The sequence below is a fragment of the Leguminivora glycinivorella genome, chromosome 25, assembly GCF_023078275.1.
Source record: "Leguminivora glycinivorella isolate SPB_JAAS2020 chromosome 25, LegGlyc_1.1, whole genome shotgun sequence".
Taxonomy (NCBI): Eukaryota; Metazoa; Arthropoda; class Insecta; order Lepidoptera; family Tortricidae; genus Leguminivora; species Leguminivora glycinivorella.
Window position 1 is genome coordinate 11,054,932 of NC_062995.1, and position 12,134 is coordinate 11,067,065.

The 12,134-nt window shown below is 38.6% G+C and overlaps 1 protein-coding gene across 1 annotated transcript in view; it reads right to left on the reverse strand.

Moving 5' to 3' along the window:
- LOC125239543 overlaps positions 1–12,134 on the reverse strand; it is a 72,137-nt gene that overhangs the window by 44,205 nt on the left and 15,798 nt on the right. Inside the window, exon 3 of the mRNA XM_048147158.1 lies at positions 4,876–5,022. Coding sequence (XP_048003115.1) covers positions 4,876–5,022 — 147 coding nt within the window. The remainder of the gene's footprint in view (positions 1–4,875; positions 5,023–12,134) is intronic.

Here is a 12,134-nt window from a genome sequence, read left to right on the forward strand (position 1 = left end):
ATTCGGTTCTTGTAAGAATTAAACTTAAGTAAGTAATGTCTTAAGGATGACACTAGAGACCATCACGTTGTCGTTTAATTTAGTTAATTTTAGCTTTTGGACACTTAGAGACTTTATACATCTCTGAGATTTTGATTATATTTTATTTTAAAATAGACTCCTTACTTTAATGACCTTGTTGTCGTTTGATTAAGTTAATGTTAGTTTTTTGGACACTTAGAGACCTTATACATCTCTGAGATTTTGATTATATTTTTAAACTTAATTTGTAAACTTGATTTGTTCTTTAATGATTGACAACTAGAGACTTGTACATCTCTTGAAATGTGTAATTTAGCTGTTCATTTTCTGTATTTTTTATTTTTTTTGTATTATTTGACAAAGGTTTTTACTTTTAAATATTTTAATTTTATAAAATTTGACTCTTGGAGACGCTATACATCTCCATGGATTATTTGATTAAGTATAATATTTTTACTTGTAATATTCAGTCTTTTACAACTATTGAAGTATTATAGATTTCTTTTATCTTTGTATCTGTTTGCACTTTCTTTATGTATTGATTATAGTTAGTAATAATATGACATTTAGAGACTTTATACATCTCTAATTCTATATCAGTGTATAGCTACTTTGCTTATGATTAATATTTTTAGTTAATATTTCTATTAATTTCATTTGTTTAACTTTAATGAATACTCTGTAATGTTGACATGTAAAAGTGCCCCCGTGGCCTATTTGCTGAATAAATGATTTTGTATTTGTATTTTGTATTTCTTTTCCTATAAATCACTCTTTTATGACAATATTTGATTTATACGACTATAAATGTGAATAAAGTAGCCGATGTGAGGCAGAGAGCTGTACAGTGTCGTTGATAAGTTCGCTATGCCGCCCCCGCGACTCTAACACACCCACTGGCAGCGCACATTTTTTGTCCACATAACACTTCACTTCCGGATTCCGGACACGATATTCCAAACGATAGATAGGTAGGTCCTGCGTAGCACACTAGTGGGATAAACTTTATGGCATCGGTGTGTCCCTATTGCACTTACCGACAGTGCCAAAAGGACGGCCTGATATCGTTTATCATGCGACCGTCCCTGCCAGCCTGCCAAGGCAAGGCTTTTCATCATACTGTTTACTCATATGGACTGTCAAATAACTATGTGCTTGTCAAATGACTTAGTGAAATAATCTTTGCGTTGGTCAATATAGGCTTCAAAGTACCACGTTGCACGCTTTCTGTCGGCCGTCGTCCTGCTGATGCAGTATCAATAGGTTACTGGAGGTCAGTTTACGGTAATTCCATTGATATTTTTCATACAATTAATTTTTTCACTTCTAAACCAAAGCAACGCGTATACAGCCCGTTTACAACGGGTATGCAATGATCATCATACGCGGTTACAACCGCCGCCCGCAGAGACCGGCTCGCGTCCGTCGCGTGTCCAGCGCGGCGCGTGTCCTACACGGCGCGTCCTGCGCGTCGCGTGTCCTGCGCGTCGCGTGTCCTACACGGCGCGTCCTGCGCGTCGCGTGTCCTGCGCGGCGCGTGTTCCGCACGTCGCGTGTCCTGCGCGGCGCGTGTTCCGCACGTCGCGTGTCCTGCGCGGCGCGTGTCCTACACGGCGCGTGTCCTGCGCGGCGCGTGTTCCGCACGTCGCGTGTCCGCTCCGACGAATATTCTCGCCGACAATAGTGCCCGGGCCGAGCATGGCCGGTGACGGAACGGGCTAGTGGGCAAGGTCTCATCGTTTTCATACAAAGAATATTTTTTTGACAGATATGCTTCTAGCACGGTCATGGTATGGTACGGTCTAGGCAATGACCTTGGTTTAAGGCTTCTGTGGCTAAGTTGGTCATAGCGACGGCTCCGGCAAAGCCGGTCGCAGGTTCGAGACCTGCCGGAGGTTTAACTTTTTCCATTAATTTAAAAAGGCAAGAAAACACTGAATCCTGATAGGATCACTTCGTTGTCCGTCCATACGTCTGTATACCTGTCACGACCCTTCAGGAACACGTGACGAACAGAATTACAGTTAAACCAGAATGAGTAGTTAGGTCAAAAAGTATGTCCACATGAGAGGTCATTGTTTGGGCTGGTGTCCCTCTCGCACTTACTGACAATATCAACATTATTCAGTGACGTCATCACTGTCATACATCGGGGATACCAGTAAATTTTCAAAGTTACTACCAAATCTACTAATACCCATTTGAACATATTTTTAATTATACAAATCTTTGATTTACTAGCATCAAAATAATTACATTATAATTATTTTCCCATTCTTTAAAAACATATCGAAACCCTAGTTTGAATATAACACTAAAATAATATAAGAAGTTGTAAAGTTAGGTAATATACAGATAAAAATACTACTACTATGGTAACCTCATTAACACTGGCCACACGTGCGAGAGGGACACCAGCCCAAACAATGCCCTCTCATGTGGACCGTTTTCGCTAGTCTGATACGATCACCTTTCTATCTCAGTGATAAGGTTCAATTTAGTATGGCAAAAAATGTGATTCCACAATCTAGTTTAATAATTCTAAATCTATGGTGGTATTATGTTGCATACCTCAAATAATACATTAATGAGTATCACAAACACAACTACTTTTTCGTTTGCAAGCGTAGGTGCACCGGTTATATTTTTATGCCTTTTCCTCAGTGTGTCCTTACATGAACTTGCAAAGTATGTTTATGGCTGTTAGCGTAATTGCACAGGTTGCATTTATATCGTTTTTCTCCGGTGTGTGTCCTTACATGAGTTTGCAAATTACTTTTCCGGCTACTTGCGTAGTTGCACTGGTTGCATTTATACGGCTTTTCCCCAGTGTGTGTCATTATGTGCTCTTTCAAATGATTTTTTCGGCTGCTAGCGTAGTTGCACTGGTTGCATTTATATGGCTTTTCCCCAGTGTGTGTCCTTACATGATTTATCAAATTATTTTTCTGGCTACTAGCGTAGCTGCACTGTTTACATTTATATGGCTTTTCCCCAGTATGTGTCCTTATGTGAACTTGCAATGAAATTTTCTGTCTACTAGCGTAGTCACACTGATCACATTTATATGGCTTTTCCCCAGTATGTGTCCTTACATGAACTTTTAAATCATGTTTGTAGTTGCTAGCGTAGTTGCACTGCTTACATTTATATGGCTTTTCCCCGGTGTGTTTCTTATAATGAATTTTCAAACAATTTTTTGAGCTGCAAGTATAGTTGCACTGGTCACACCTGTGCGGCCTCTCACTGGTGTGTTTACTCAAATGCCTAATTAAGCGTAGTTTCTGAACCGTCGTATATTTACAGTGAGCACATCTGTAGGTCTCCAGTCCGCCACTTGATATCTTCTGTGGAGTTTGCCCTGCAACAGAAATAACTTTATTTTACTAAAGAGCCGGGTCCACACAGACCACACGCCTCGCGAGGCACACGTCCGTGCTCATGCGCGCACGTTTGCCTCGCCCGAGCAAATTAGCTCGGCAAGATGGCGGTCCTCGGTCAGCTCAGCTGTTATAGGGGACATTGTTGCGCGACACATTTCGCCAGAGTATTACGAGTCGCAAATTACTTAACACCCTAATGTAGCTTCGACAAATCATATTAAATAGAACCTGAGAAAATTGTAATTAAAAAGAAGATTCTTTAGATCAAATACAATTAATTTCTCGAAGAAACTAGCGTCTTAACTGTTACGGTTATCGAGTTATTAAAAAAAATAAAGATAATTACTGAACACGTGAGTGACAGCCTTTACCCCTCGGACCGCCTTCAGGTGTAGACGTGTTCTAGTCCCCTTATGTATTTATTTTCCAAAATTAATCATAATTTAACAACATTTTATTAAGTGCGTTATAATAGGAGTGCATAATCTCAAGACAGCGTCAACGAAAGTGCGAGCGATTTACGTGACCCTGGTAGATGCGCAGGCGGCGAGCGCTCTATACTGGTTATCGACGCGCGCGCGCCGGTTAAAACGTCATAAGCGCCCGGCTCTGACCCCCGCGCAGACCGCGCCTGATTCACCGTGCACTGCACCGCAACTGTCGGTCGCTCGCTCCGGCCAACTGATAACATCTCACTACTCCTGCCGTCCTAGTACTCGGGGCTGCCAATATGACCGGTGACGATCTGGCCGCGCGCCTTGCGCCCTGTGAAGAGCGGGCGTTGTTCGGTGAGCACGCCGCCGGGAACTCTGCTCACGCAAACGACGAAGCCTCACAAACCCAAACGCCGCCGAATTACGGCATTCAGCAACGCAACTACAAAAGGCCGCGAGAAAGCCCAGGAGCGGACTTTGAAAGTTTTAAAGAAGAGATGAGGCAAATGATTAGAGAACTTTTAAAACCCCAGGAGAAAGAGCTACAAAGCTTAAATACTACACTTTTGGAAATAAAAGAGTCAAATAATAAAATTGAAAGCTCCATAAGTATGCTAACAGCTGAGACAGAGGAACTAAAGAAGAAAGTGGAAAAGCTGGAGGCGGACAAAAAAGAAGACAGAGAATATATCAGATTATTAGAGGATAAAGTGGAGAACCTTCAAAGGGACAGTCGGAAGAGTCACTTAGAAATAAAGGATGTGCCAAAAATGGAGAAGGAAACGGTTTCTGACAGCCCCACAGACACAGTTGAACCACTGGAAATTTTCTTCCTAATAGATTTACTAGTTATACCAGTGGGAACTGTTACCCAAGATACATTACCAGTAAAACAAAACCCCCGATAGCCAAACTCTTACATAAGAGTCTACATAGAATTAGGTTATTGATATTGACAACCTACATAGTAAACTTGAATCTATGATCCAAGATAAAAAAAATTGCCAGATAGATCTAGTCACGTAATAATTATATACCTGACTCGTTGTCCCGGTCTGTACTCCGAATGTGGGTGAGAAGCTTGTCCATGTCAAGACGATTCAACCGCACACTGCAGTCCCTTAGGAAGGGTCCCCTGGGGACAATCTCACACGACTGTTGCTCTTTGATCGCCCCATTTGACGCTGAAAAAAAATTACAGACTTGAACAAAAACCATGTCCCCATAATGATCACTTAAAGTATGATTTCTTAAATTATACTATGATATGAACATTTACGTAGCATTTAGGTATATTTTTGGTGGTCTAAGGTTGTTATTCGGTTTGTAAGGTAACAAACCCAATCATGGACAGTTTAAGAAAAACTTTCACCTGTTTTTGATATTTCACTCATAAATGTAAAAATTCTACCGCTAAGCGTGTTAAATATTGAATGTCCTATCCTTCTTTTACATTTCAAGCGTATTGCAGAACGGATACTCCTATTAGTTTCTTCATACTTAACAAATTAAAACTAGGTGTTTTTTCTCCAATTATGGACGGCAGTTCTCCAGTAATGGATTCCCCATTATGCACAGTGAAATAAGTTTAAAATTTTACTTTTAAAGCCAATTGATACTTAATTAGTCAATTTTATATACCCCAAATAAAATTAGTTTGTGTTATTTTAACATAGGATTGTTTCTTGTAAATTTTGGTTTTGTAAATTGTTCCTTGGCCATCATTGGAGGTAGGCAGTTTTTCGGTTCCAGTAATGGACACTCGCAAAATAACGCTATTTCTTTATATCTTTGGAGCAACAAACTAGTATGTTTTATACCTTTAAGTAAGCAAAACGCATTCAAGTTTACATCGAGTATTATTTTTTTATTATTTTATACATGAACTCAACTCTCTTAGCAACATTACTAAGAATTCGTCTTAATATTTTTTTCAGTAAACTGATGAATTTTATCTTGTCGCCATATCCTTCAGAAATAACCGAATTAATTGAAACTTCAAAATGAAACAATTCTACAACTCTAGTTTATGCTACATAGCCGTCAATTTTTAGAAACTAATTTTAGATACTTATTTTTAAGGATTTGTGTTTTTTTGTCCATAATGGCATCACTGTCCATTATGGGGTATTTCACCTTAACTGAATATTTTAAAACACAAATAGGTTAAGTAAAGTTATATATGTAAAATTGAATATGTCTTTGTCTAAAAGAGCCCACAACGAACCCGTTGTCGCGTGTCGCACGGGGCGGCGCTCCACTAGCTCGGGGCCGAGCACGAGCTCGTCCTTCACCGCGTGGCCGGCGTACAGCTCCGCCGCTGCGCGCGCGCTGGCTGACTCCTCTTTTACACTCACTTCTGAGCTCGATGGCTCACTGTTTATACACACACCATCTGGTCTAGGTTCGTCCTTGACGCACACATCGTCCAGCAAATGCTCCACTTTCACAGACACTGCGATCGTTGATAAATCCGTCATACACGCATCCTCACAGGGCTCAGCCTTCACGGTAATACTTTCAGTGCCCTGTAACGCTGGCGACTCCATCGTAAACTATTTGTAAACACCATTAACACTATTAAATTTGCTAGTATTATTGTACAAGCGAGTGGACAGAAGTGAGACCTTCATCCGAATAAAATTGTTTTTGTTTTATATCTGTAATGGCCCCTGTACACACATGGCCAACGGTTCCACCAGCCCTTTGTGAAACCCCTTGGCCAAGATAAGAGCCGCTGTTTACACATTGGCGAACCAATCACTTGGCATTGGCTCTTCATGAAAGATGGACGTGGAATGGAAAAGTCTAGAAAATTCTAGGTCATAGACGTTGTCAGAAAAAATTGATTAAAAAATAATAACCCCGTAGTAAAATTAAATTATTTGAAATATTAACAATTTTTTGAATATTCTGATAAGAACATTTATCTTTTTTAGGAAATACATTAAACATTTGCAAGGTTATTTTATTTCCTAAAATCTACACTATTATTGGCATAGATAAACTTATTATTTTCGTAAATATTTCACTACTGTCCTCTCTGACGGCTGACGAGCAACTGAATGAAGCGCCAACGTGTAAACGCAGTTGGCCATTGGCGCCAAGATCCTTTGATGTGTGGACAAAAAACCGACACGAATCGGTTGGCCGGCAAGCGCAAGCGCCAACTGCTAACTTACGGCCAAGTAGCCCTCTACACACATGGCCAAGGGGGTTGGTGGAACTGTTGGCCATGTGTGTACAGCGGCCATAAAACATATGTACATATTAACAGCATAGATTTAGAATTATTAAACTAGATTGTGTAGTTAGGTCAAAAAGTATGTCCACATGAGAGGTCATTGTTTGGGCTGGTGTCCCTCTCGCACTTACTGACAATGTCAACATTATTCAGTGACGTCATCACTGTCATACATTGGGGATACCAGTTAATTTTCAAAGTCACTACTAAATCTACTAATACCCAATTAAAGGTATTTTTTAATGAAATAAATCTTTGATTTATGGCCATTAAAATAATTACATTATAATTATTTTCTAATTCTTTAAAATATATCGAAACCCTACTTTGAATATAACACTAAAATAAAATTAGAAGTTTTGAAGTCAGGTAATATACAGATAAAAATACTACTACAATGGTAATCTCATTAACACTGGTCACACGTGCGAGAGGGACACCAGCCCAAACAATGCCCTCTCATGTGGACCGTTTTCGCTAGTCTGATATGGTCAACTTTCTCTCTCGGTGATAAGGTTCAATTTAGTATGGCAAAAAATGTGATTGAGCTGTCCCCTGTAAAGGTCTTTGATTAACAGACGATTCATGATCCATTACTACCATAGATTTAGAATTATTAAACTAGATTGTTTAATTAGGTCAAAAAGTGTGTCCACATGAGAGGTAATTGTTTGGGCTGGTGTCCCTCTCGCACTTGCTGGCAATGTCAACATTATTCAGTGACGTCATCACTGTCATAAATTGGGGATACCAGTCAATTTTCAAAGTTACTACTAAATCTACTAAACACCCAATTGAAAGTATTTTTTAATTATACAAATCTTTGATTTACAGGCATCAAAATAATCACATTATAATTATTTTCAAATTTTTTGAAATGTATCGAAACCCTAGTTTGAATATAACATTAAAATAAAATAAGAAGTTATAAAGTCAGGTAATATACAGATAAAAATACTACTAATATGGGAACCTCATTAACACTGGCAACACGTGCGAGAGGGACACCAGCCCAAACAATGCCCTCTCATGTGGACCGTTTTCGCTAGTCTGATACGATCGACTTTCTGTTTCAGTAATAAGGTTTAATTTCGTATGGCAAAAAATGTGATTGAGCTGTCCCCTGTAAACGTCTTTGATTACTACTTTTACAAAATTCCAACCTAAAAATAAAAAAAATGTCAGCTGTCAAATCTGTCAAAAAGCATAGCGCCTTTTTTTTTAGGTGTTTTTTTTTCGTGACGCAATGGCATAGATTTATATATTATTAAGCTAGATTGAGTTGTTACGCCAAAAAGTGTGTCCACATGAGAGGGTAAAGTTGGGGCTGGTGCAAAGACTTTTACAGGGGACAGTTCAATCACATTTTTTGCCATATAAAATTAAACCTTACTACTGAAACAGAAAGTCGATCGTATCAGACTAGTGAAAACGGTCCACATGAGAGGGCATTGTTTGGGCTGGTGTCCCTCTCGCACGTGTTGCCAGTGTTAATGAGGTTCCCATATTAGTAGTATTTTTATCTGTATATTACCTGACTTTATAACTTCTTATTTTATTTTAATGTTATATTCAAACTAGGGTTTAGATATATTTCAAAAAAATTGAAAATAATTAAAATGTGATTATTTTGATGCCAATTACCTCTCATGTGGACACACTTTTTGACCTAACTAAACAATCTAGTTTAATAATTCTAAATCTATGGGCTGGTGTCCCTCTCGCACTTATTGCCACTGTCAAAATTATTTGAATGACGTCATCACTGTCATTCTTTGGGGATACCAGTCAATATTCAAAGTTACTACCAAATCTACTAATACCGAATTAAAAGTTTTTTTTAATTGCGCAAATCTTTGGTTTCATGGCTTCATAATAATGACTTACCAATTCGTTACAAGGTATTAATATCCTTGCCTCGATATAAAACAAAAATAATTTAAGAAGTTTATAAACTTAGTTATCATACAGGTAAAAATACTACTACTATAGTAATCTCTTTAACACTGGTCACACGTGCGAGAGGGACACCAGCCCCAACTTTGACTCTCTCATGTGGACACACTTTTACTAGTCTGATAAGAACGCCTTTCTGCACCGGTGATAAAGTTCAATTTAGTGTGGCAAAAAAAGTGTGAGCTCAGTCCCTATTGAAAGTCCATGCGCAATGGCGTTCGACACTGTTTAAGACACAGTTTTAAGCGCTAAGTTTTTTTTGGCGGGAACGTTGAACTGAGAAGGCGCGCTGCTGAAAATATTTTTTGTAAATTTAAATTAATTTGTACATTTTAACTTTTCACTGTATATTTTTAATGTAAAATAGTCCTTATAGTATTAGTTTTGTAAATATATAGTTTGTGCGTTCCCTCAATTCCCATCATGGGGGGAGGGAAGCGCACGGGGAAGAGCAGCCGCAAGCGGTCGCGTATTTTAGGTGAAAAACCACCGGAGGCGAAGGCGATGGAGCAGGAGGTACCTTCCTCCTACTTTACGGAGACACTCACCAAGAGATGCCTATTAAATGAGTACGATAGAATTTTGTAAACCGACACAACGAGTTCAACCAAACGTAGTGGTACACTTGTTTACATAATTAGAGAGTTCAGTTTACTTCTACGCCGGTGACCATAATATCGTCACCCTAGTTCACATCGATAAAAAACACCATGTACTTACAATAATGATTGACTTTTCTAAAGCATTCGATACTTTACGGCACAATACACTTTATGAGAAGTTACAACAAAATGGTATACAGGGACCCGTGCTGGACCTCATAAAGAATTATCACAATAACAGACACAACGCGGTTAGCATCGCAGGTGAACAAAGCGACCTAATTCCAACCTTATGTGGCTCGGCACAAGGCTCGATTTTAGCTCCGACTGAATACCTATTGTACGTCAATGACATGTATAAAATTTTCCAGCATGGATCCGTATATCAATTTGCAGACGATACTTGTATAATTGTAGCAAACGAGGACTTGCAGACTGCGCGGGACATGATGCAACAAGACTTTGACACACTGTGCAAATGGGCTCATGACCTAGGTTTGTCTATAAATTTCTCTAAAACAAAACTTATGTATATACATTCACCTTATAAACAAGTAAACTTCACACCACAAATCGTGGCCCACGACCACAAATGTATGCACATGACCCACGTAGCCTGTAATTGTGCGCAGCTAGAAATTGTTAACGAGCACACTTACCTTGGATTAAAAATAGACCATAAGTTCAACTGGAATCCACATATAAACAATGTTTGTAACAAACTAAGATCTATACTGTCAAAACTATCCATACTAAAAAACAAATTGCCCTACAATACTTTAAGGCTCCTGTACATGGCACTGGCCGACTCTGTTATAAGCTATGGCTTAGAAAGCTACGGCAGAACATATAAAACATATCTAAACGACATATTTAACCTACAACTACGTATACTCAAGACAATTGTACCTACTAAAATCAAATATAAATACAAAGATAACTATGAGAATCTATTCAAATACTGTAAAGTATTAACTGTATTTGAAAAAATTGATCTAGCAATAATAACTCAATACTATCACAATATAACAGATTTAAAGAAAAAAACACGACCAGCGCGATTACGTAACCTAGCCAACCTTCCAACATTTGAAGTAACAAAAAGTAACCATGTGTACGGGCAAAGGTTAGGGAAGTGTATGCTACCGCATATTTTGAATAGATTTTCAAACGAACTATTAAATTCGTTGGAAGGACGAACGAATAAGCAGGTAAGAAATATTGTAAAGAAATATTTGTTTAAGATAAGGCAGTCTAACGACGCCAATTAATTGTATACTTAACCCTCAAATAAATATGTAAAAATGCATGCAATCATTAGTATAATTACTTAGCCATAAAAGATAGGACTCCTTAACTCAAAAAATCTTTATTAGTTAAGATTAGTAGTTAAGAAAAAACATGTTATTTGTAATTATTTATAGAAATAAACAGTTTAATTTTTTTTTTATCGTACTAACATCTTATAGTAGCAGAAGTAACACGCTTTATTGTACATAAAAAATACACATGAAACAGGGTGCGTAGCCGAATGGCACAAACGCTCACGAAACGAAACGCTCGTAGATATCTATCTCTATCGCTCTTGCGTATTGGCGCGACAGAGCCAGACTACTTTTCGCGACGTTTAGTTTTCGTTTCGCGTCGGAGAAATGCCATTCAGCTACGGCACCAGGAGAGAATAACACACCAGATCTTATGCTTATGCACTAAGGTAATTCATCATCATTATCGCCGTAATTAGTACAACTGTGAACTATGGTAACGATGTATTTGTTTTTTAACAATATGATATTAGATTAGATTATGATTGGGTTAAATTGTAGCGTAGGCGAGAGGCTGGCAACCTGTCACTGCAATGCTACAGTTTCGTTTTCTTTCAACCCCTTATTTGCCAAGAGTGGCACTGAAGCTTTAGTAGTTTCATGTGTTCTGCCTACCCCTTTATGGGATACAGGCGTGATTGTATGTATGTATGTATATTGTATGATATTAGAAATGTCAAGTCATGTCATTTTTAACTAACACAAGTAAAATTATATTCTAATATATATATATATAAATAAATTATAACAGAAATAAAGTACATATATGAAAGAAAAAGTGACCAAAGCCTCCAGTGCTTGAGGCTGGTTTCGAACTAGCGTACGGAGTTAGGTTCACATGGGGGGAGGGGGGGGGGGGGGGGGCAAACACCATTCCGTTCTACGCTAGAGGTGGTCAGAGTCGAGTCCTTGTATAGATTAATAATATGAGAGCTAATTTCGACCTCGGCAGCTGTGACCTGGGTGGCCGAGCGGAAACAGGCATCTGCCGCGATTGCAGAGTACGCGGGTTAGATTCCAACCTTAGGCACTGGAGGCCATGGTCACTTTTTCTATCATATGTGTAATTTATTTCGGTCTTAATTTCAAGTCATACATGTATCAACGTCATGGATTTACTTACAATAAAAATAGTGGTATTTGATGAAGTGGACCTGTTGATGATGGTC